The sequence below is a fragment of the Equus asinus genome, chromosome 2 (assembly GCF_041296235.1).
Source record: "Equus asinus isolate D_3611 breed Donkey chromosome 2, EquAss-T2T_v2, whole genome shotgun sequence".
Lineage (NCBI taxonomy): Eukaryota > Metazoa > Chordata > Mammalia > Perissodactyla > Equidae > Equus > Equus asinus.
The window spans coordinates 178,869,451-178,893,760 of record NC_091791.1 but is presented as its reverse complement, the minus strand read 5'-3'; the positions used below and the strand labels follow the sequence as shown (position 1 = coordinate 178,893,760).

General features: G+C 44.9%; 1 protein-coding gene across 1 annotated transcript in view; it reads left to right on the top strand.

The window, feature by feature from the left end:
* Window positions 1-774: 774 nt before the first annotated feature.
* Window positions 775-24,310, top strand: part of EGLN3 (egl-9 family hypoxia inducible factor 3) — a 28,215-nt gene continuing 4,679 nt past the window's right edge. The window contains exons 1-3 of the mRNA XM_044765477.2: window positions 775-1,506; window positions 21,671-21,790; window positions 23,319-23,455. Coding sequence (XP_044621412.1) covers window positions 1,150-1,506; window positions 21,671-21,790; window positions 23,319-23,455 — 614 coding nt within the window. The 5' untranslated portion in view covers window positions 775-1,149. The remainder of the gene's footprint in view (window positions 1,507-21,670; window positions 21,791-23,318; window positions 23,456-24,310) is intronic.

Below are 24,310 nucleotides of genomic sequence, written 5' to 3'. Positions count from 1 at the left end.
TCAGCTTACCTCTGGATAACTACAAATTCTCCTAGATGGTGGCCATCCCTCCCACTAACTGCAGCTTCTTGTGGGAAAAGTGGGGAGAAACCTAGAATACAGTCTGCCTTTTGGGGGACACAGCTATACTGGCTGTTCACGAGCACGGGAGTAATTGGAAGGCAGACTTTCAGAATATCACACTTTAGTAAGAAGCTGGAAAGACAAGTGGATGAAAACATCCAGCAAAGCAAAATACTGCGTTTCCAGGGTTCAATAGGGTGACACCCAGTCTGTCTTCATAGCGCACATGTCCCCTCACGGAGCACATGGGGCCTTGCACGCAATGGGAGTTAGAAAAATGTTTGTTAATTTTAGTTAAAACTGGGTTCCACTCAATCTCTCAGTGGCTTAAACCTCCTGACCCGGGTCAGACAGCAGAGGAAAGGGGAATAAGGAAAGGCACCAGGTAAAGCTAGAAGGAGATCTCTGTTTGATATATATATTTGTTCCTGGGTTTATTATTTTGTGACCAGCCCGGAATGTGGCAGTCAACTATGCTGGTAATTTTATTTACATTTTCAGGTTGGGATCCAGGTTTTCAAGTTTGTTGTGTGATTTTATGCAAAACATATGCAAATCGCAGCATTCTAAAAATTCCGTCTGTTTTCCAGCCCCTCCCCTCGTCATGAACAGACCCGGCTGGCGCCGCGCTCTCCGGGCTCCTCTCGGAGCGCGAGACCCTGCGGGGCCGACGGGCCGGGGGAAGGGCTGACCCGGGGGCGGTCCCGGGGCGGAGCCTGGGCGGGGCCGGTGACGCGCAGAGTCGGCCGGCTCCGGGGCTGGACCTCAGCCTCTCCCGACCCGGGCCGCCGCCGCGCCAGTGGTGGCTCCGCGTCCCCAAAAGGGGCCCTCCGACTCCTCGCTGGTCCAGTCCGGCGCCGGGTCGTGGAGCCCCGCACAACTCCTGCTGGTCCCCAAACGGGATCCCTCCTTCCCCGAGTTGCGAGCAACTTTCCCCTCTCCCTGTCGCTGCGGTGGCTCGGGGACCGTAGCCGCCGCAGGTAGCTGAACCCGGGCCACGCTCCCCGCGCCTCGGCTGCGCGCGCGTCGGTCGCTGCTGCTGTGGGTGCACGCTGGGGGTCCGGCGCGCTCGGCTCTGCGGGCGAGATGCCCTTGGGACACATCATGAGGCTGGATCTGGAGAAAATCGCCCTGGAGTACATCGTGCCCTGTCTGCACGAGGTTGGCTTCTGCTACCTGGACAACTTCCTAGGCGAGGTGGTGGGCGACTGCGTCCTGGAGCGCGTCAAGCAGCTGCACTGCAGCGGGGCGCTGAGGGACGGCCAGCTGGCCGGGCCGCGCGCCGGCGTCTCCAAGCGGCACCTGCGGGGCGACCAGATCACGTGGATCGGGGGCAACGAGGAGGGCTGCGAGGCCATCAGCTTCCTCCTGTCCCTCATCGACAGGCTGGTCCTGTACTGCGGGAGCCGGCTGGGCAAATACTACGTCAAGGAGAGGTCCAAGGTAGGATGTGCGCGGTTGCCGCGCCGCTCCTGCAGCCCGCGGGGACCGGGGGCACTCGGAGTCCGTTTGTCTCCTTCGCAAGGCTGCAAGCAAACTTTAGCTTTTAATCAAGAAGCAAGAAGTTAGTCTGATTCTCTTTTCCCCCTCTCCTCTGAGCGAAAATCCATGCTAAGGGTCTCAGGTATATAATTATAATGGCCTTCTCTGTTAACTTTGAAATAATGGCTCTGGTGGCTGGTACAAGCCGGACAAGCTGTGGCTTTTTGGTCGAAGATATGGGAGGTTCTCGAAGGTCCAAACGAGAGACAGGTGATTAGAAACATTGTGTATTATCCGAGACACACGTGAACTCGTGATCTTAAATGTCTACTTGAAAGTCACATAACATTGCCCTTCAATTACGTTCAGAGCTGATGCCTACAAAAGCACTCTTAAAGAATTCTGGAGACGGTGTGCTTTTGCGAAGTGGCATTTGGTTTGTGAAGTTTGGCAGGTGCGGGAAGAGTTTGACCCGTGAAAGAGTCAAGCTCCTCTTCACTTTTGAGAGCTGCCCTTGGCTTGTTGCACCCAGGACACTAGTTAGATCATCTGCTTGACTGAAAATTCTCTCCTGCTGCTGAGCCCTACACCGCGCCACCTTCCCTTTCCTAACTATCAATTGATGGGAAAATCACTCAAAAACAGCCAGTTAAGTGATCAGGAGAGGGTAGTCAAGTACCTCTGGAAAGAAACCGTGTTTTTGTTCACACAGTCAGAAGGGACTCTCTGGGTGGTAGTTTATCTTGGAAACGTTTCCAGGTAGATTGGCAGAAATATGGGAACATGGACCACCGTGATGTTGGTGCGTGTACATTACTTTGGCATAGACTAGCTGATCACTGTCTTTCTCCATATAATCCAGCCAGCTTTCCAGTGGCAGTTCTGAGTAATTTGCACTTCTTTTATTGTGGACTGGTCAGGGGGCCCTCAGACCTCTAGGAACGTTAACACAATGAGGCAAAGCCTACCAGTGAGAGAAGGAAGGTGAACAGTCACCTACGTACCATTCTTTAACAACGTTTGTGGTATTTCTCAATTTAAAATTGATCTTGTGATAAAACATATCATTCTTCTGTCTTTTGTCTCATAAGCTGTGAGGAACACTCTTTATTAGCGGCAAGTGGTGGAGACTGGACATGTGTAGAAATGAAGGGGTGGGAGTGGGTGAATGGGGAGAAGTAGATTGCTGTGCACCTTTCAAGCCAGGAGGGCATGAATAGAATCCCTGAAAGCATGCTATTAATCGGATGAAAATAGACTAAATCTTAAAAGAAAATGTGGCTTTCTAAATTTTACTTTGATTTGGGGAAAATTCAGTTCGGTGGACTCTGTAGAAGATTGATGTTAAAATGTTTCTTTACTCTTCTTCCATCGTTTTGGTGGTGGCTAAGAGCCATTTGTCTTGATTAGTTTTGTTTTGCATTAACTGACCTTGCCTGTCTCGGGCAGGCTGGGGGAGGGGAATGGCTAGCCTCCGTGTGGCGAGGTGCTTGAGGGTTCCAACCTGGAAGAGCAGATGGCTTCTTATCAGTTTTTTAAAGTTTCTTTTAAACTTAAGCGTTAGGAATTCCACCCCCCACGCCCTCCTGCCAGCACTCTAGGAACAGAATTTGCTCTGAGGGAAGTCAGAATGAATCGGTAGAAAGAGGTCACTAACATCTGAAAGTTAAGGATTTCCATTTAGCTTTGACTTAGTAGACAGTGGTAGGGTTTTAGGCTAGAATTTAACTCCTCAAATTGAATGAAAAGCCCTGCGTATGTCGGGCTAAAGAAGAAAAACGATCCGTAGATAGGACTCTTCAATTATGGCTTATCTTCCCGGTAGAACAGATCACTTTTCAGCTAACTTTTCAGTTAACCCTTTCAGCAGGTGACTGTAAATTGAAAAGAGAAAATTCATCTTTTGTCCACTGAAGAGATTTCTTCCATACCCAGATTTCCAGCTTTCCTTCGGCTGTTTTGGCACAAAGCTCTTCATTCCTGCCCTTTAGAAAAATCACCTCTCGATTGGGATCTTCCCTGGCCAGCTAAACCAAATGCAAGCTAGGTTGAGCAAACAATTATTACAGTGAAAAATAAGAAAAAGCTTGATTTGTTTGTATAAAGAAGTTTCCTTAGTAATGTCTTGTGGCCTTAGGTCTCTTGTATGAAGTTCATTATTAAAGCATTGCAGAAACACTTCCAGATTTATGTGAGTTTCACCCTAATTTAACCTTCTTATTTACTTCTCTGCCCTCAGCTGAGCGCCTTCCTCTGTGCTGCTTCCTTCAAGCAGGTTTTCAGTAAAAACGAAATTTTTAAAAGGCAGAATTTGTGCATTTATTTTAAAAATTTGTTTCAACTTTTTATTATGGAAACTTTTGACGTAAGTAAATGTGGAAGGGCTGGTATAATGAGCTTCCATCACCCATTTTCGTATACATTTATTTTAGACCAGTTGTTTTTAGGTACTTTAAATTTCTTGGGGTTATGATTATTAATGTGTTGATCCTAATTGAGTATTTTTTTTCTAGACTTTTAAAGATCCTTGAATAATGTAATCATGCGCTTTATCTGAAAGAAGCAATAGCAACAGCATTGGGAATAAAATAGGAATGTATACTGGACCTAAAATTGAATTGTGGAAGCGTATGGAAAGCAATATTAAAGGGTTCCCCCTCGCTGCCAAAAAAGTTGTCACTGGTCAGAATTTATCTACGTCCACTTTGTTGGAGAAAAATCCAAAGGAGCTGAAGACCCTTTGGGAAAGTAGTTTCCTATAATGTACAGCAGTATGGCGCCCCCTAACTGCAAGCATGGTCATTGCTCTCAGACAATCGAAAGATTTCTTATCTAACTCCCTTTTGGAGAATTTAGACCGTATCCAAGATAAACATTGGTTATAATTTGCTGCTTTTGCTTTGGCTGCCTAGATCATGAAAATGGCTGTTTTCCAGAGAACGTGTAATTTACAGAACCAAAAGTCCTTCTGCTTGGAGCATCTCACTGAAGACTCCCTAGCTTGTAACTCTGGTGATACTAACTACCTTTTCATAAGCAGCTTGCTCTGTCTGGAACTGTGCTAAGCACTTTACAAACACTGTCTGTCTGACTTGGTCTTCAGAACCACCATCTTCAGCAAACTAAGTGATGAAATCATTTGCCCAAGGTCACAAAGTTGGTGTAAGAGGCAGTTTATCATAGGGGTTATGGGGCTTGGGGTTCCCAACCTTGTGGCCTTAGCTAAGTTACTCCGTTTTCACCAAGTGTAAAGTGAGGGATAATAATGTCTTAAAGCTTTTTTGGGGGAAGGGCATTAAATAAGATGATGTGCATAAAATTCTTAGCAGACTTCTGAGCCTTCATAAATGTTATGAGCCTGTAAATGGGCGATTTGGGATTGAACCCAGTTCTATCTGACTCCAGAGTTTGGGTTCTTGACTGTTAGGCTCCTGCTTTTCATCCTTGCATTTATTTAGCAAGTGTCCGCTCAGTGTGGGGTGCTGTGCGTGGGCTGGGGACACAAAGGTGAACGGGCATGATGCCTGCCTCCCAGAGCTCACATACACATGGACTTCTGAATTGTGGGATCCTCTAGTTCACACTTGATTAATTCTAAGGCTTAAAAAAAGAAAAACAACAAAACGCAAACTCTGAAGCGGGTCAGTTAAGTACATTTGAAGAAGAAAACGGAGTGCTGTGCTAGTGTTTTCCTACTGTTATTTGCAGCAAAAGTATCGTTAATAAGCTTGGTTGTTAGGGTCCCTGCCGGAGTGGTTCTGGACGATGGGGTGGTGGGGGTTGTATTGTGAACAGACAGATCGGTGCTCCCCTGGAAACAGTGCTGAGACGTGATGAAACAGCAGTAAGTTATGAATACAAGAAAATGTGTTGCAAAGTGGTAGGTTTGTTCCTTTGTTGTTTAGCAATAACAGTTTCGGCCCACCCGAAATCACATCAGGAATATCCATTACTCAGTGGAGCTTAACATGGTTGCAAACTACTTGAAGCAAAAATGGGATAATGTATTTTGAAGACCAGGATCTCTCTTGGTATCCACGTGCAGGAAGTGCAGTCAGCGTTCACAGAAGGCTGGAGCCGTGACCTGGGAACCAGAAAGGCCTTAACATCCAGGAGTGCTGGCATGTTAGTTCTTTCTCTGGCCCCTTCTGGCCTCCCTCTTTCCTTCTTTGCCTGTGCTTCTCTGCTTTCCCTCCAGCTTTTCTGCTTTTTCTTGCACATGACTCAAGGTGGCTGCCGCACAGTGGCTGCCTCAGCCGCCGTTTGACATCCTCAGAGTCTTGACTACCATTCGAGGCTCCCTGTTCTCATTCCCTGGGAGAAAGTGTGATGGTCTCACTTTGGCTCAGGAGACCGATCAGCCTTGGTTGGGGTGGTAGTGGAGCATGTAGTGTCACACGGGTGTCACACATGTGTCACACGTACGGTTGCTGGGGCCCATGAGAGGTGCAATTCTTCGAGCCTGGGGTTCGAAGAGTTTGACACCATAAAAGGTGTCTTTACAGTTAAAATCTTAAAAATCTTTCTGTGCTTGAAGTATTTTAGGGGGAGGAGGCACTGAGTTTGAAGTGCTGGAACATCTTTCTGTAAGGATGTGAGGATTCCTATAAAAGGTTTTGTATTTAAAAATAACTTAGCTCTTGGAGGAAGGAAATTAATCCAAGGAAATAATTTACAGAATGCAGCCTCAGTGACAGTGAAGTAAGTTCCTCCATTGGGTGAGTTTTCATAGTCTTCTTTGTCTATTTTGTTGAATGACACTTGGGAACAAAGAAAAGAAGGTAGGGGTGTGTGTGTGTGTGCGTGTTTACTTTATAATTTCTTTTGTTCCATTTTGGACCATTGGTCACTCCAGTACAACCATATCTGCTTGCAGTGAAGTGGGAAATCGGGGGTATTTAATTTATTCATTCACAAATCATTAAATGTCTTCCACCGTGGTAAACGTGTACGTGGATGAGGAAAGGGAGGTGGAACGAGATTATAAAACCATCTAGAGGTACAAACTTCCAGTTATAAATAAGTCACAGGGATGTAATGTACAGCATAGAGAATATGTCATAATATTGTCATAACTTTGCATGATGACAGACGATAACTAGACTTACCATGGTGTTCATTTCGTAATGTATATAAATATCGAATCAGTATGATGTACACCTGAAACTAACATAGTGCTATATGTCAGTTATACTTCAATTAAAAATAAAAGAAGTAAGCTGAAAGTCGAGTGGTGTGAAATAGTTGTCACCAATTTTGGTTTCTCTTTTTCTGGTTAAACAGGCCTGCTTTTACACTGATTAGTCATTTTTGTTTCTCTTCTTCAGACTTTCTCCAAGTTCTCTATTTACTTAAAATGAAGTGACCAAAATCATACAGGACTTTATTTCCTTTTTTTTTTTTTTTGAGGAAGCCTGGCCCTGAGCTAACATCCGTGCCCATCTTCCTCTACTTTCTATGTGGGATGCCTACCACAGCATGGCTTGCCAAAAGGTGCCATGTCCGCACCCGGGATACAAACCGGTGAACCCCGGGCCACTGAAGTGGAACATGCGAGCTTAACCGCTGCGCCACTGGCCCGGCCGCTATACAGGACTTAATGATACAGGTTTTTAGAGCTAGAGAGGTATCAGAAATCACATTCATCAATCCCTCAATCATTCAGCAGTCAAGTCATTTTTATATTTGGAGAGAGGAGGTCTCGAGAAGGGATTGAGGTGAGTCTCGGGCCTGAGCAAAGGTGCTTTAAAGAGAGGGGCTTCCCTGGCTGGGGTTGCTCCATAAGTCAGGTAGATTGGGAGACGCGGTTGGTAGGTTAATTCAGATGTATCAGCATTTTATTTGGGAATGTTAAATATCATTCTGACTTGAAATTGATAAACACCCCTTAGGTGGAATTATGTAGCCTATCTGTGCTTTGGACTTTTGGGGGTTATGAACTATTTCCCTTTCTGACCTTACTCAGCTCAAGGAAAAATTGGAAATTCTTCCCTGATTCTCAACTCTGGCTAGAAGAATTTCAGATTTTGTAGATAACAAGCAGCCTTGCATGTTACAACTCCATCCTGAAAACACACCATGTATGGAAGATGTCTCTGATGAACTTCAAGTAGGGGGTGGGGTTTAACCCATAATGAGCTGAGCACATCTGAGAAGCATCCCTGAGCGCCCAGCCTCCTGCACACCCAGCATCCGGCCAGTCAGGGTAAAGCTCAGAGGGCCCCTCACCCGTGCTCAGTTTGGCAAGACCTCTGCTTTTGATTGATCTTTGTGCCTCTAGTAAATTAAGTGACATTCTGACCCATGTCTATTGAACACCAAGGAGCAGCCTGCAGGTTAGCACTATGGGGCAGGTTGTGAATACTTTGTTAATTATGGCAGCAACAGACTTGATGATTCCTTTGTAGCTGTTAACTAATGTTGCTCTGAGAAATGGGTGTCGTTTTTTCTCTAGGGTTTGTCAAATGCGCATGTCCTAACAGTAATGATAGTTCAGATGTGTTCTGCTGGGCAACTGCCAGGGGTTCCCAGCGGGTAGCCGAATCCAGAGGCACTGGAATTGTAAATGCGACAGACAAATCATTTTACAATGCCAGACTAAGGAATTCGGCTTTGGCAGTTGGCCAGGAGCCGTTGATTTGGCTCAGATTCAGAGCTGTGTGTCTGTTTGCCAAGCACGATTAGTTAGCCTGCTTCATTGTACATAGAAGGGTACCCTGTTTCCCTCGATTATTTCAATCTTAAACCAGTGTCGAACTTACTTTAATTTTGTATCTTCTTTTGATAGTGATTTGTTGGTGAGTTCCTCTTCTTGCTTGTGGTGAGCTGCTGGTGACTGAGTGTCTCCCCCCCGACCCCCGCCGTCCCCACCCAGTCCCAGCCTTACACACACATGGGTTTGCAGTTGTACCATGCAGGTTTTCAGATCCTGTGCTGGACTCCTTCACTGCCTCCTCACCCTGTCCTCACTGCACAGGAGTTCACCCTCATTAAGTCAAGCCAATGTTTGATTCTTTAGGAGAATAATCAACATTGATCAACACTTCTCAAGTTCTGGAGTAAAGGTACCTATCCCATATTAAATATTACTTTTCCGTCCAAAATGAGGCCAAAATACTATTACCACATAACAATAATTCCAAAATACAAAGATTCAAGTAATAGGATAGTAGTCTTGATGATTTGCCAGTGGGAAGAAGACAAAATGAAAAACTCAATTCCAGGGGCCGGCCCCGTGGCCGAGTAAAGTTTGCATGCTCTGCTTCGGTGGCCCCGGGTTTCGCTGGTTCGTATCCTGGGCGCAGACATGGCATCGATCAGCAGGGCATGCTGAGGTGGCATCCCACAGAGCACAACCAGAGGCACTCACAACCAGAATCTACAACTATGTACTGGGGGGCTTTAGGGAGAAGAAGAAATAAATAATAATAATAAAATAAAATCTTAAAGCCAAAAAAAACTCAATTCTGGGTGTCAGTGATGTCTGTTTTTGGTTCTCGTAGAGGGACTTAAGGTTGTTTTGAGTATTCCGAGTAATACTCATCTATCTGAGCACCGCTTAGAAGGAGTCGACTGTTTTCAACAGTCTGAACTTCGTGTGGAGCTGGCTCTGTCCCCCAGACGCATGGAACAGAGATGCTGCCCGTGCCCTCCCTCCACCTCCGTTCCCATTTCCACTCATCTGTCTGGTCAACCTGAGGACGCTTACTCAGAAAGCTCAGTACCCCACACAGAATGGACAGTGAGTCTTTCTTTTGGATGGCTTTTTTCCTACTCATATTATTTTGTAGGTTAATTTGAGTGATTTGAGTGAATAAATAACACCTTTTTAAAACAAAAAATCTTGAAGATTCAGGCAGGAACAAGCAATATTATTGGTCAAAATTTGGCCTATTTTGTGCTGTTTTGGCTTTTTGGGTTCACTGTGGAACCTCAAGTTTTGTCTTTTTTAGAACTAAATTTTATTTTGCTTTCCAGTAGAAATCCTTGAGGAGGGAAGTATTTTAAAGAGACGTACTTCAACCATAAATCCTCCTGCCTTTGGTTCCCCCTTCCCCCTAGAATCTATTTCAGTGTACGTTTGCAAGGGTATATATAAGTGGTCCAAAACCCAGCTCTAATCATGCAGTCTCCATGCTTAAAAAACCCAGCTGCCCTCTCTCCCCATTGTCTACTGTACACGCTGTGAACTTCTGAGCATGTCATTTAAGGCCCTCCACAGCTGACCCTATTTGACCCCATCTGACCCCATCTGACCTTTCTATCCTTAATCTCCCGCTGACTGCCTTCCTTCCCTCCCATTCCCTGAAATGCTAGAAACTGATTGCCAGGCATACTGAGCTTCCTATTGTTTTCTCTTCAAAATCCATCTTCATGCCTTCTCCGTGAAGTCTTCCCTTCTGCTCCCTGGAACTCTGTTGGTGGCTTAATCCAGGCTGCTCTGGTGCACTTATTTATTCGGCTGCTTACCCTAGCCTCGCTTTACTTATAAATCCTTGAAGGCAGAGACTCTTGGGCTTGAAATATACTTTTAGTGCCTCGAACAATCCTTTACAATTCATACGTGCTTATTGACTTAATTTCATCTTCAAAAAGAACTTTGATTTCAACGGATGTCAGGGTGTCAAAAAAGCTATAAATAATTTGTTAGGCCAAAAAAAAAAAAAGGTTTTGCAGCATGGTCCCTAAGTTGATGCCAGAATGTTTAAATATTTTATTACATTAACACGCTATGAGGGACTATCTCAAAGGAGGGGCTTTGGCTTTCTAAGGTTTTTTCCTCCGTTGTGAAATTCTCTGCTTGGCCCTAGAAAGGACCAGAGTCACACACAGATCCTGGCAGCTTCTACGTCCAGGTCTGGCTCACAGAAGCCCGAGAAGCCTGGGGCCAGGAGGCTAGAGCCCCTGGTAGGCAGTATCTCGGGACCTCCTTTTCCACTTCTTTAGGAACAAGGTTGATTTTTAGTTTTAATTTTAACTTAATGTAGTCAGCACCTGCTGCTAGGCACTAGGATCAACATTTCGCCTGGTATCTCGTCTCACTGCCATCTTGGGCAAGTCAGTTCTCTGAGCTTCCCTGTCCTCATCTATAACGCGGATACAATAATAAGGATCTACCTCCAGGATTCCAAGGAATTAAATGAAAACTGAGGCTAAACTTTCATCTGAGAGGGCAAATAGGTGGGTTCAGTACCTCTTATTGGATTCCCGCAGAGAGCAGACTGTACCAACAGTCACACCCTGACGCTGACAGGACCCGATCCTCAGCAATGCTACAGAGTTACAGCTGGAACGTGTCCTGCAGGCTGGGCTGTAGGGCTCCTGCTGTAGAGCCTGTGCCAGGAGCCGCCCCAGGAATTCCTCTCGCTTCCTGCTCTCCCTCCCACCTCCTGTACCCCGAATTAACTCGTGCAGCTGACTAATTGACCTTTACCCTTTCTCATTTAGGGTGAGGCATTGCATACAAACTCTTGGTTTTGCCACGAAGTAGCCACAGTTTGCAAAGTGTAGTTGTTGGACCAGCAGCATCAGCATTACCTGGAAATCTGCTGCCAATGCAAATTCTTGGGCTTCTCCCCAAACCTAGTGAATCAGAAACTCGCAAGTCCTCCAGGTGATTCTCATACGTGCTAACATTTGAGAACCATTGAATAAGATGAGTAAGAGGAGGCTACGTAGGGCTGGTGCTGTATCTTCCTACCTGATATTATTGAGAAAATCGGAGTTCAATCAGTTGATCGGATCTGAGCTCATTCATTGCGAAAACGAAAAAATGTAAGTGTTTTCAGTTCATTTGGGACATTTGTGAGAAAAACCCACCACCTATTAACATGTTAAGTACACACACGTGCACACAATTTTTGTATTATTTGTACCAATAAAGTTAATTTTCCAGAACTAGAATTAGAGCAGAATTTGGAATTGATTCTCTCCTGTTGTGTTGAATGGAGGGGAAAAGTCTTTGTTAATGACTCAGAATTGCTCCCCTTCGTGTATCCAGCACGGAGTGCTTCAAGGAGTGCAAGCTGAAGGCACCAGGAAGGATGGGAAAGAATCCTAGTGACTTGGGATGAGCACAAACTGGAAAACAGCGCCTTGTAGCAGTTGAGTCTTTCTGTATTGAGCATCTATTATGTGCTAACTGTGGACCGCACACAGAAGCCTAGGGGGGTTTCTGGCCCTCTGGGGTGAGATGGCTGCCTGAGGGAGGCCCAAGAAGGCTCAGGTGTGGGGCTCTGGGGGGAAAAGCTGACAAATGAATCCAGCTTGACTGGAATCAAAGGTCTGACTAGGTTGAGGTCAGATCACAGCTACCACTTGCCTTTTCCTCCCTCTGCATGGGGGGCCTTGATTTCCCAGTTAAGGGTTTGAGCCTGTATTTGGTAAGCCACGAGAATCATTAGAGCGTCTTGCATTGTTGAGTCGAGGGAAGACAATTTCGTTCATGGGCGGTCTGGAAATAATAGCACCTGTTTTCAGTTAACAGTTTTTTCCTCATATTTTAGAAGCAGGGTTTAGTGGCAGAAAGACCACGCTTAGTTCTATGATGTCCCGAAGTTACTTTGTGTCTCTGACTCTGTTTCCACATTTGTAAAATGGGGCTTATATCTGTCTTGGAGGAACATGGGGACAATTAAATTAACCATCCCTGCTCCCTAGACTCAGAGCCAGGCACTCCTTTATTTCCAGTCCCTTGCTGCTCCCCAAATAGTTTGTACATTTCTCTCGGAAGAACCTTTTTACTTTCCTCTAAGAGGTCTTCTGGATCTCGCCCCTCCTGCAAGACACAGTGGGTGTATACTCAGTGTCTTCTAATTCGTGTTATTTTAGAAAGTTTGGCCTTCAGTGAATTCTCATTAATGTGGTAGAAATAGAGATAAGACGTCTCCTAAACAAGCTTTGCATCTGAGTAAGGGAAATTTATCTCGTCCCTGGGAGTCCTTTGAATTTACCAGGTGCTGGATCTTGTCTTCCCAAGGGAAATGCACTCATGTATTTCCTTTAAAATTTTTTCTTCTAACTTTGAAACAAGCCTGAAAACCTTGGCAGGTGTTGACCCGAGCTAATAAGGAAAGGTCCTGGAGAGGCTCACTTCCTTCCCTAGAAACCCGGGCGGGCCGGGGAACGGCAGCCTGGCGACGAGGCATGAGCTCGTTGCAGACCAGTCGCCTCGGAAGCGGATATGGGCCCTGCAGGCGCCACAGAAAGTTGAGAGTGGGGTTGAGTGTCCTGTAGTGGGAGTAACCAACAAAGACACCTTGGACAGCTGATGCTTAGGGAGTCAGATACTTCAGGCAGAAGCGAAGGAAGGTCTTAGTTCCCTCAAAAGTGGGGTGGGTTGGTTCATGTTCGACATTAGATCAGCGTGATGGTAAATCATGACCATGATGAAGGCCTCACACTCTGCAGTCGGACTGAGTTCGACAAGGCAAGTTACCTACCCTCCTTGTGCCTCAGTTTCCTCATCCGTGAAATGGAGATAATAATGGCTCTTGCCTCTTGCGTTATTAGGAATTTGAATGAGGTAACATTTGTGAAGCACAGAGAACAGTGTCCGCACGTAGTAAGCACCATACCGAAGTTTGCTTGGTCCATAAACGTGCCCACTGAATTTTGTGAGCTCTAATTTTAACCAACTTGCTGTGTGTCATTTCTTTCCTTCAGCAGATATGTTTTTCCAAGGGCTGAAATGCAAATGTAAATACAAGATCTGGTTTCCTGGAAAGTTCTTTAACTTTATATTTTCCAACATAGTTGCAGAGTCCTCTGTTAATACTCTTAAAATTCACTGGGAATTGCAGGTAAAGTGTTTTCCTGGTTTTTCTTATCTGAAGACTATTGGCTTCAAGGCATTTTTCATGACGTGTTTTGATAGGTGACTATTTTTTTTGTATATTACCCATTAATAAAACCTTGTCTCCTCAATTGTAAGTTATCATGGATTCCCTCAAGTATTTTAGGATTCATTTCAGATGAGAGTTTACAGACAACCGGTTTATACTGAATTCTCTGACAGTCCTGCAGTCTCAAACATTCTTTTTGTCTGTTAGGCTCAGAGCCGTTAGAGAGCTACAGGTTTTCTTTTTCTAATAGGGCTGTTTCTCACATCAAAAGATGTTAAATATTGCCAATTCCTACCTCCATCATTGCCTTAAGGATTACTCCTGAATGGGTTTGTATAGGAATAAGATAACGCCTAGGTTCGTATGATAACTTCCAGGGTTAATGACTTCTCCTGAAGGCGTGTGAGCAGTGTGACTCGGGGGGGTGGCTGCTGCTCACCTTCCCCCTAACCAGGAAATTCAGTGGGACCATATGTGTAAAGCGCCACCATAAAGTGCCACCTGGCTACGTGGGTCTTCAGAATGGCAGCCATTATGATTTGGGGAAAGGTATCAGAATGGATGTGGTTAAATGCCTGTTTTAATGTCCTTACCCCTGGGCCTGGCCGACTTTTGCTGATTTCATAATTGCAAGGAAGCCCTTATTAAAAACATTTCTCTGGTAACTGGAGTGGTGACGGGGGCGGGGGGCTCTCCTGTGCCGGTTCCCTCTGCGGTCTGCCCCGCGGTGTGCTCTCGGGTGTGGGCTGGCTGCCACCCTCACGCAGCGCACGTAGCCCTGTCACTCAGCCTTCACTCTGCTGGCGGAAAGCCAGGCCTCCCTGGGAAGGGCCGCCTTCCCAAACCCAAACAGCCTGTATTGATATGTCGATGTTCCCGGGCCTGTTTACTGTGCTTAATTGCAGGGCTCTGGCTGAATCCCCTCCAACGAGAGGAATTAACCACAATTCAGAAAGGAATGATAATAGTCTCTTTAAATTCCTGGCCTTTGAGAGTTTCAGTGGCTTCTTGGGGGAGGGTGATTCACTCAAGTTCATGCACGAAGTGCAGGATCCTCTGGAATAGAAGCTTGGTCTAGTACAGCTAGACTTTACAGGCCTGTGAACCTTCTGTGATTTTATGAGGACTTCTGTGTGTGTGTGTGCGTGCGTGTGTGTGAGTGCGCGCATGCGTGAGGCCAGCTCTGTAATGTAAGAGTCTCAAGGAACTGTTATCACTGAGCTAGGAGAAGTTTCCAGCGTCTGGGTAGTTGTTGATGGTTGTTTGCATGACCCTGAAGCTAGGACCTCAGAGTAGACTAAAACGGTGAAAAGGTCGACGTGAGGACAGGTCTCCCAGTGAAGATGGCAGATCCCTTGCCCTTGCGGGCACGATGCTGTTGGGGGACCAGAAGGGCCGACAGACCCCCCTCTCCAGAGCAACTGAGAGGGCTATAACTTCTTTTCATTCTCAGAATTACTGAAGTTCCTGCATTACTACAAAATTCAGGTATGGGGGCGTGAGGATTATTGTTCTAAATTGGAGGTGAGGTTATAGGTAGCAGTGTTCTGGGTACCTAGGTTCAAAGAGAGGAATTTTTAGTGTGGATTTAGGGCAAATGAGGAAGGCTGAAGTCGTTCTCACTGTAGAAATAGAATAGTAGAAAACATTTTAATGAATGACTTGGGGTTTGTTGAAAGGCTTGCCTACCTGACAGATGTCTGACTGTCATTCTGAATCTGAATTGTCTGGTCAGATGCTGAAACTTTGGGAAGGGGAACCTGGTAGCTGGACACAGCTCATGTTATTGCCCACCAAAAGCCTATTTCCCATTTCCCCCTCATTTTGTTACTTCAGCCTTTCACTAGAGGCACCAGGAGGAAGGAAAAGCTAGGCTTGCTCTTAACCAATAAGATAGATAATAAGTGAGATGCCAAGATAACTGTTGGTAGTTTGCACAAAGTTTCCTACTTTTTTCTTGAAAGCGCTTACATGATCTACAACTGATTTCTTTATGCCAGTCTAGGTGAAGTTAGAATGAATACATAAAAATCCTAAAGCATTTTTTTCTCTTTTTGTTTTTTTTTTTGAGGAAGATTAGCCCTGAGCTAACATCTACTGCCAATCCTCCTGTTTTTGCTGAGGAAGACTGGCCCTGAGCTAACATCTGTGCCCATCTTCCTCTACTTTATATGTGGGAGGCCTGCCACAGCATGGCTTGATAAGCAGCATGTGGGTCTGCACCCGGGGTCTGAATCAGCAAACCCCGGGCCACCGAAACAGAACTGGCAAACTTAACCGCTGTGCCACCTGGCCGGCCCCTTAAAAAACTTTTTATGCTTCTGAGCTGTTTGTCATCACATGACAGCTTACTTTTTGGTTCAATGTCATAGGAAAGATGGGACGGGCAGCAAAGTGAACTTCGTTCAGTGGCATTTTCTTGAACTCTTAGAGAAAGCCTTGCACAGTTGCTATCATCTTGTAAAGATGCCTTATGAATATAGTGCTTTAGGAATTTAAGTGACATTGGTGGGTCCCACAAGATATCCTTGAAGATTACACACTCCTGAACAGGAAAGATGAAGAAAGGCTAAAGCAATAATTCCAGTTTGCTTTCCATGTCCTCTGGATTTAAATTCGTTGCCCCTGTGAAGGATTTTTGGAGTTCTCTTATCTCATCCCTTGTCGGAGCCAAGTGGAAAATAGTGGAAAATGACATTTTGGCTTAATTTATCTTTAGATCTTTTTTTTTTTTTTGGTGAGGAAGATTAACCCTGAGCTAACATCTGTGCCCATCTTCCTCTATTTTATATGTGGGACGCCTGCCACAGCATGACTTGATAAATGGTGTGTGGGTCACGCCTAGGATCCAAACCTGCGAACTTGGGCTGCCAAAGCAGAGTGCGCAGACTTAACCACTATGCCACCGGGCTGGTCCCTAGATTTTTTTTTAAAAGAGCAAAACTTGCAAAGGTCATTCTTCTTCTAGTTTTTCTCTCACTCCAGCCTCTCCTATGGTGCACCTGCATATAGCAGTTTGAATTCTTAAAGATTTTTTATTTTTGTTTTTCTTTTTAAAAGCACACCATATGTGCCTTTTTTCCACTTACTAACAAACCGCCCACGCCCCCTGATGAATTACCAAATAGTGTCCCTTCCTCATGGATGCCTTTATGAATATGGGACATAAAGGTACAACCATGGGGCTGCTCTGCTCACTGTCCACATTAAATGTAAGTGTTAAAATATGTGTGAACACAAATGTCCCAGAAAAATAAGCCTGGGAGTATAGCCTTCAGCTCCTCCACCTACAGCTGATTAGAAACATTGGAAGTTTGTTACCTAGGCTGTTGTCACCCGAATATAAATTAGACCCATTTCTGGCCAGAAAACTTCGGCTGTTACATTCTCCACTCTGATGAGTTGCTAGGCTGTTTCTCCAAGCCGAAGAAGGTGCGTGGTCTCATGTCTTTCTTCTCAAGTCTTTACACATCTAATTCACTGCACAGTAAGCGTCTTATGATGGAGAGGAGAAGGATCTGGGGTCCCCATTGCTCTGTCCAGAGCAGACATGAGGGAAGGAGTAGAGGGGAGGGAGGTGTGGAGTGCGGATGGCGCTGGAGGATGGGGCTGTGCCTTGGGACAGGAAGCGTCTGAGCCTGGTGAGGAGAGACGGGGACGGTGCCCACTTGGAGCTCCAGAGCTATTGCAGAGTAGCCTGACTTCTTAGGAGACCTTAGACGGCGATCTCAAAATTCGACCGGATGTATTTTTTGTGGCCCTGATTTAAAAATTGGGGTCAAAAATATTCAGGACAGTTTATATACAGATCCCGTTCAGTTGCCTGCTACTCTGCTAAAATCTGAAGATTTTGTAACACTGGGCCCTCACTGCAAAGGGCAGCAGATTCCCTGGTGTGGTAGCATCGCATGTAGTTCAGAGTTCTGACACATAGAAACCTGATTGGCTACAGGCATTTAGGTTACTTGCCAACGCCCAAAGCTGTTGGAGTTTGCCAGCCTGGATTTGAAGTCACAACGCACTTAAGTAGAATTGGATTCCTGAAGGGGAGACATTCTGGAGCCCCAGGTGGGGGGAAGACAACGAGCATATCATCAGGTTTAACAATAGCCAACGTTAACCAGCAGTTAGTGGGTGCAGGCCTGCACTGCACATTTTAATGGATCGTCTCCTTATTCCTCATAAACCCATTTCACAGATGAGAAAACTGAGGTGTAAAGAGGTTAAGTACAGGTTATTCTGTACTCAGGTTGCATTTTATTGAAAGTATGTTCTGCTCGAGACCATTCATAATTCAAAACAAATCCTTACAAATTTTGCCTGGTATTTCTGCTTAGCAGGTAGAGGGGGCTAGCGTTTGGCAGTGGACCGAAATACCAGTTGAAAGGTCACTCAATCAGACAGCTTTGAAATTAGGCTATTCTTGACAATTTTTAAAAATGGATTCACATTTATTGCAAATTTTGCAAATAAAATGAGAGCATTAAAATCAGCATTTTAATTTACTGAGTTAAAATTCACGTAAATGCCACCTTATTATAACTTGTTTAAGGTCAAGTCATACTAATGAATCTGACTCCAAAGTCATGAGAGATGTAAAATACAATTCTATAAAAATCTCTTGGGGCCAGCCCGGTAGCACAGCAGTTAAGTTCACATGTTCAGCTTCGGCCGCTGGGGGTTCGCTAGTTTGGATCCTGGGTACGCACACGGCACTGCTTGTCAAGCCATGCTGTGGTAGGCATCCCACATATAAAGTGGAGGAAGATGGACACAGATGTGAGCTCAGGGCCAGTCTTCCTCAGCAAAAACAGGAGGATTGGTGGCAGATGTTAGCTCAGGGCTATTCTTCTTCTTCAAAAAATCTCTTGTTGATTGTTGTTAGATAAGTGCTGAGTCTAACTGGGGGCTGGGCTGGGGCACGTGTACCCCTTCCCAGCTGTGGATCTAAAATGATCGTCATTGCTGAATGGACAGTGGAGGTCACCGACACCAACTTTTTGAAATGGTTTATACATGCGATCTAGCATTGGAACGGACATCCTGGACTTTAATTTTTCAACTTTACCTTTGGGATTAATGAGACATGGTTTTTTATGAAGCCAGCTTGACAATAACTGTAACAGATCCACTGTTTTCCACCTGTGGCATTTGGGGAGCAGATTTTGTGACTTGGATTTGGCTGTATATCTGTGGACATCTTCAGAGAATCGGTACATGTGTCCTGCCTCAACGTGGCTGCCTAGGTGTCTGGAGCACACATCTCTGGTCTGGAGCCAGCCTGGGAGGGGTTCACCCCTCTGCTCATTTCCTTTCGCTACAAAGCTGTGGAGAGGCCTCTGGGGATGGTGGGAGGGGGGTCCACAGTGAGGCCAGAGGAAGGAATGGTGAATGCATAAGGGGACCTGTGGATTTATCTGTACATCCAAGAATAGGACTATATTGTATAGTGTATGTGCTATTGTAGGTCACACTAACATGTTATTAAACCTCAGTGAATTTCAAATATTAATCCCGTCAGGAAATTTTGGCAAATAAACAGTCTACAGTAGATGTGGCATCCTTCCTATCCTCCTGATCAGTGTCATTGTTAATTGCCTGGCATATTTATCACATGATCATTGAAGTAGTCTGGCCCCCGTTCTTACTGTTCTGAAGCACTCTCCTCCTTTATACCGTCTGAATCTCTTCCTGGACTCGTTGAGGTCTCGATAGCAGCGCGTTTGACCCGATCAGTTTCCGGGGTTTGTTTTTGCCCCGTGCACAAATTGGCACAGAAGTGTGTGACTCGTCATTGAAGTGAGTCTTGCTTCTCAGTGCATCCTTAGCCTCCTGGTTTTGGACTGTGTCAAAGACCAATCAGTAGTTGGGAATGTGCCCAAGCCAAGACCCATCTCCAATGGCTCTTGTCCAGAAAACACTGATAAAATTGGCCTGTGTCATTTTGACAGGCCCACCGAGGCCCACAATGATTTCCTTCCATTGTTTCAGACTTGATGCTGTGGCTTCAGGAACAAGGAGAACGGGTGAAGATTCACTCTGGCCAGAAAAATTCTCTGTTCCTCTCGCTTAAGCAATCAGATACTTTGCTGACAATTAGGAGTTTTAGCCTCCTAATAAATCCCCTGGAATGTGCTAGCTCCTTCTCTGTGTGTGTTTTATAGATGCTGCAATTTGTAAGGACTATATTGTTATGAGTTTGTATCTGTTTTTTCAGTGTTTAAGCTGAGTGCTGAGGCAGATGAATACTTCACAGTGCCCTGAGGAACTCTGTTGCGTTTTCTGGGGCTGATGCTTAGATCAAGTCTTAAATCTTCTCGGACTTTCAGAGGCCATATAACCCAAGCCCCTCTTTATACAAAAGAAACCGAGCCTGGGTTCACGCGATCAGTTGCAGAGTGAACTAGATGGCAGGCATCCAGACCGCTGACCTTTTCCTTAGAGTGGAGCTGTTTAAGAATGTAAGATTGTGTAGCGTTGATGGAGCACTTTTTCTTTTCAAGCCTTCACAGTGGGGAGAGGCTGAGATGGTGGGGAATCCAGGCTGTAATTGTTTGTGGCTTAAGTGACTTTCATTATTGGCTCAGTGGTGGCTCTTAGAATCCTAATAGCTGCTTCCAGGGATGGGTAATTACCGCATCCTCATCCTCACAGGTGACTTCTTTTATCTCTTCTTCCCCAGCTAGGCCCATCATTTCTGTCTGCTGCCAATCACCTTTCCCCAAGCCATCCTTTGCTTGGTGGTACCATCATTTGTTAAATCTTGATTGCAGTAGCCTCAAAATTCCACCTTCTGGAAGATGTTCAAGCTAACAGCCTAACTTCAGCTCTAAGACGACATTGCATTCATGTTTTAGATGTTCAAAGGCAGGATGTGGGGATTGCTAGCTGAATGGGGGTATAAAGTTTGAGAGAGATGGTGATTTAAGCTTTAAGTTCATTGCAGAGCTAAGTGACCGTTCAGCCTTATTATTCCAGTATGCAGTGTGTGTGAAGCCTTTAAAGCTCCATGCCTAGTTCAAGTTTTCAACGCTACCATGGGAGTGGCCCCCACAGCATCGAAGCTGATTCATGGAGCCATTAGAGCACAGCTTTGGGCCTCTACCTGACTGATCCTTTAAGCAATGAGACTGCCCTGGCATTTATAAGGGAAAGTACAAACTGGATTGCTACATGCATGTTTGAAGAGATGTTTTTAAAATGACAGAAATCTCTATTGATCTAGGTAGAACGTAAACTTACTCTTTAGAGGAAAGAGTCATTTGCTAATTCATTTATTTATTTATCTATCAGATTTTAAACAGACACCTTCCATGTGTCAGGCACTGTTCTAGTAGAATACATCAACAAACAAAACGGGAAAAATAGCCCTTTCCTCATCTTCTGTTGCCAGTTCCAGTAGTTCCAGTATCTTTCCTGCATATATCTCATGCCTATAAAAATATTTTAGAAATAGGGCAGTGTCCTGTGAAAAGAACTAGCTTTTTGCACTTTGCCTATATTTCTCTACTCCTTGCTGTAATTTTTCCATGGAACAATTAGAGATTTGTTACTCTCTTAATAGTAATCCTCTGATAGTAATTTCCGGAAGGATTGTTGGTATGGCTTCCTCCACCATTGTTCTAAGACAGTGGGTGATTCAGTGATTCGGGAGTCCTTGTTGAGTAAGCATAACCCCTAAACTCCATATGGAGCGATTCTGAATTTGTGGGTCTAGGGTGGGAACCTAGAACCTGCTTTTTCCAAAAGGAGCATTGAAGAAAGCTCCTAATGACAATGTAGATGCGTTACTGTCTAAAATGTTTTAGAGCTATGGAAACATTGTTGACCCACTTTCCACTGGGCTGAGCCATGAGGTGTTACTTGGCTGTTAATCTTACATGCTGAGGAGTCCAAATTTATGTACTGTACCTGCAATTAAGAAGCCAGCCAGGGGGCTGGCCCCGTGGCCGAGTGGTTAAGTTCGCGCGCTCCGCTGCAGGCAGCCCAGTGTTTCGTTGGTTCGAATCCTGGGCGCGGACATGGCACTGCTCGTCAGACCATGCTGAGGCAGCGTCCCACATGCCACAACTAGAAGAACCCACAACGAAGAATACACAACTATGTACCGGGGGGCTTTGGGGAGAAAAAGGAAAAAATAAAAAATCTTTAAAAAAAAAAGAAGCCAGCAGCCACCTATAAATGTCCCATAGCACCCAAGGAGACTGTGTTACTCAGCTGTTCACCAGTGGGAGAAGGTTGTTTCAGCTTTGTTAACCAGCTTTCTTGGGATTTCTCCATAGGCAATGGTGGCTTGCTACCCGGGAAATGGAACAGGTTATGTTCGACATGTAGACAACCCCAACGGTGACGGCCGCTGCATCACCTGCATCTACTATCTGAACAAGAATTGGGATGCCAAGGTACTTTGGAATAATGGGAGGAGAGTGTGGGGTTAGAAACTGTAGGAAAGGAACTCAGATGACTCAGAGATGGGTTAGGAGTTCATAATTCCTGCTGATAAAGCTTTTCTATTTTACGTTTTCCTTTTTCCCCTCCCATGGTATTAGTACTTAAGCTGATGAGATGAAAATAATGGATATAAAGTTAATTTGATGGAGGGTACGTAGGGTCGTTATTAGGTTAGAAGAGAATTTCTTATTTTAGGAATGGCAATCAATGTTTTTAGTCTAATCCAGAGCTGAGATGACTGTCAATGCAGAATAAGATATATACTTTTCCCTTCCAGCAGCAACATTGAGCGGATTCCACAAAAATAGAACTGTGGGCTATAAAATCATCCCCAAGCGAGGTTTCCCACACAGTCCGTTCTCTTGGGGTGATACATCTCATTGGTGGCTGCTTGCCATGGTTTACTACAGTTGTGAATGCCAGAGGCTTTATGGCTGATTTTTATATTTTGGAACTTATAGATAGATAGCGATATGAAGTCTGGTTCCACGCTTACAAACGTTTGTCTGGAACTTGTATGCTTTCTGAAAGTTAAGGATGATTTAGGAGTCTGAGAAGTCAGAGAACTTTTCAAGCTTATTTGGCTTTTGGACCTTCTGCATCTCCATTTCCTGTTCATTAGGGCAGATGCTAATAATGCAGGGATATTTTATCTGGGGTCAGAAAAACTAAAGCTGGGAAGCCAGGGAATCAGTGACAAGGCTCGTCTTTTCTCCCTGTTTCGTAACATGACTGGAATATATTCCTTAGTTGTCCTGTAAAATCTTGAAAGGTGATGTTATAGGCAAAAGAATAGAGTTGTCAGATCAGTGATAATAAATTGCAAAGTTTGAAATCGTTGAACAAATATTTGAGTGCCTGCTAGAGCCGGGCCCTGAGCCTGAGGCCTGGACTCTCCCTTGGTGTGGGTCTTCCATTAGGACAGATCGGGAATACGTGTAAAAAAAGTAATTCAAGAAAGACAGTGATATATGTAATAAGATGCAGATAAGGAAGCCTGAGAGTTCAGAAAAAAGAACATGTAACTTCCAACTGATGAGATCGCATAGGAGCTGGAGGAGTTCAAAAGAAAGCTGTAAATTCTACTTGAAGGGGATGTTATGCGTGATGACTACCCTAGAAAGCTGTTAATGTTAGATTGAACCGTATGAAATTGCTGGGGGGTTTTGTAGGTCAAAAACAGTCAAATACTGGCAATTCTGTCTGATTCCACCTAATAGTACTCCATTTTGTATCCGTGGGCTTCATGATTGTGGGGGTGGGAAGGCTTCATTTGGTCTCAGGTGAATAAGGAGATGGGTCTTGCCAAGTCTGAAATAAAATTTAGTACAAAGTAAAAGGTTGAAGTAAAAATTTGGAGTAGTACACACTTGGAGTGGAGGTTGAAAGATGGCATGGTTTCTAGACGAGGCTGAAATATCATTGTTAATTAACTATGTGTAAGGCCAGGAAATAATCCACCTTCTTTGTGGCCCTCAGTTACACGGTGGGGTCCTGCGGATATTTCCAGAAGGGAAATCATTCATAGCGGATGTGGAGCCCATTTTTGACAGACTCTTATTCTTCTGGTCAGACCGCAGGAACCCACATGAAGTCCAGCCTTCCTATGCGACCAGGTAATAGTCGGGGCCACGCTTCCTCTTGAGAAGCCTCTCGTACAAACCCCAGTCCCCGGAGAATTCTCTAAACTCGTGTCCTGTGCACCTGAGGGACCAACCACACCCCAAAGCTGAGAGCAAACCTGTTTGAAATCAGTAAAAATTGAACGGGAAACTTTGGGTTCTTTAGTACACAAAACCTAACGTCAGTTTGAACTAGCAACACATCGTTTTCCATTAGTGAGCATATTGGATTCCAAATTTCCCGGGATGTTTTTCTCTTCTCTCCTTTCTCCCCCACCACTTCTTGAAACCCCCTGGAATTGAACTACCTCCAGAGAATGTCAGCGGTCACAGATCGGGAATTCTGTCTGGTCAACTCTGGATGAGTTTACAGGTTGCTGTTGCAAGCAGAGAAGGAACTTTGAGAAAAGAAAGAGGACTTCGTCCTGACTTCTTTTCCTTTTTACCCTTTCCTTAGCTTAAAATTGGTTTGGGCTCACTGTATTCATTGTGTTCCAAGAATTGGATTTTTAAAAATCCTTTCTTGAGATCATGCACGGGAAGATTTTAGGAGTAACGGAACAACTTAGTATTGTTTAGTATTAATCTAGAGACCCTTGACATAATCTTAATTTCAAATTCTGCCTCACACTTACCTTTGTTTTATGGCCAAAGCTGTAAACCAGGAGGTATTGGAGGCCGGCGGTATCTGGTGCGGCTTGAATTGGGAATAGTGGTTGGGGGCAGGGAGAGAGAACTTGCCTAGAAGGATAATGACTAAACCTTAACAAGCCTAATTAAATTAAAATCACATGTGTAACGTGCCTAAGATTTATAAGTATCCCCCTCCAGAAATCACAGATCTGAGCC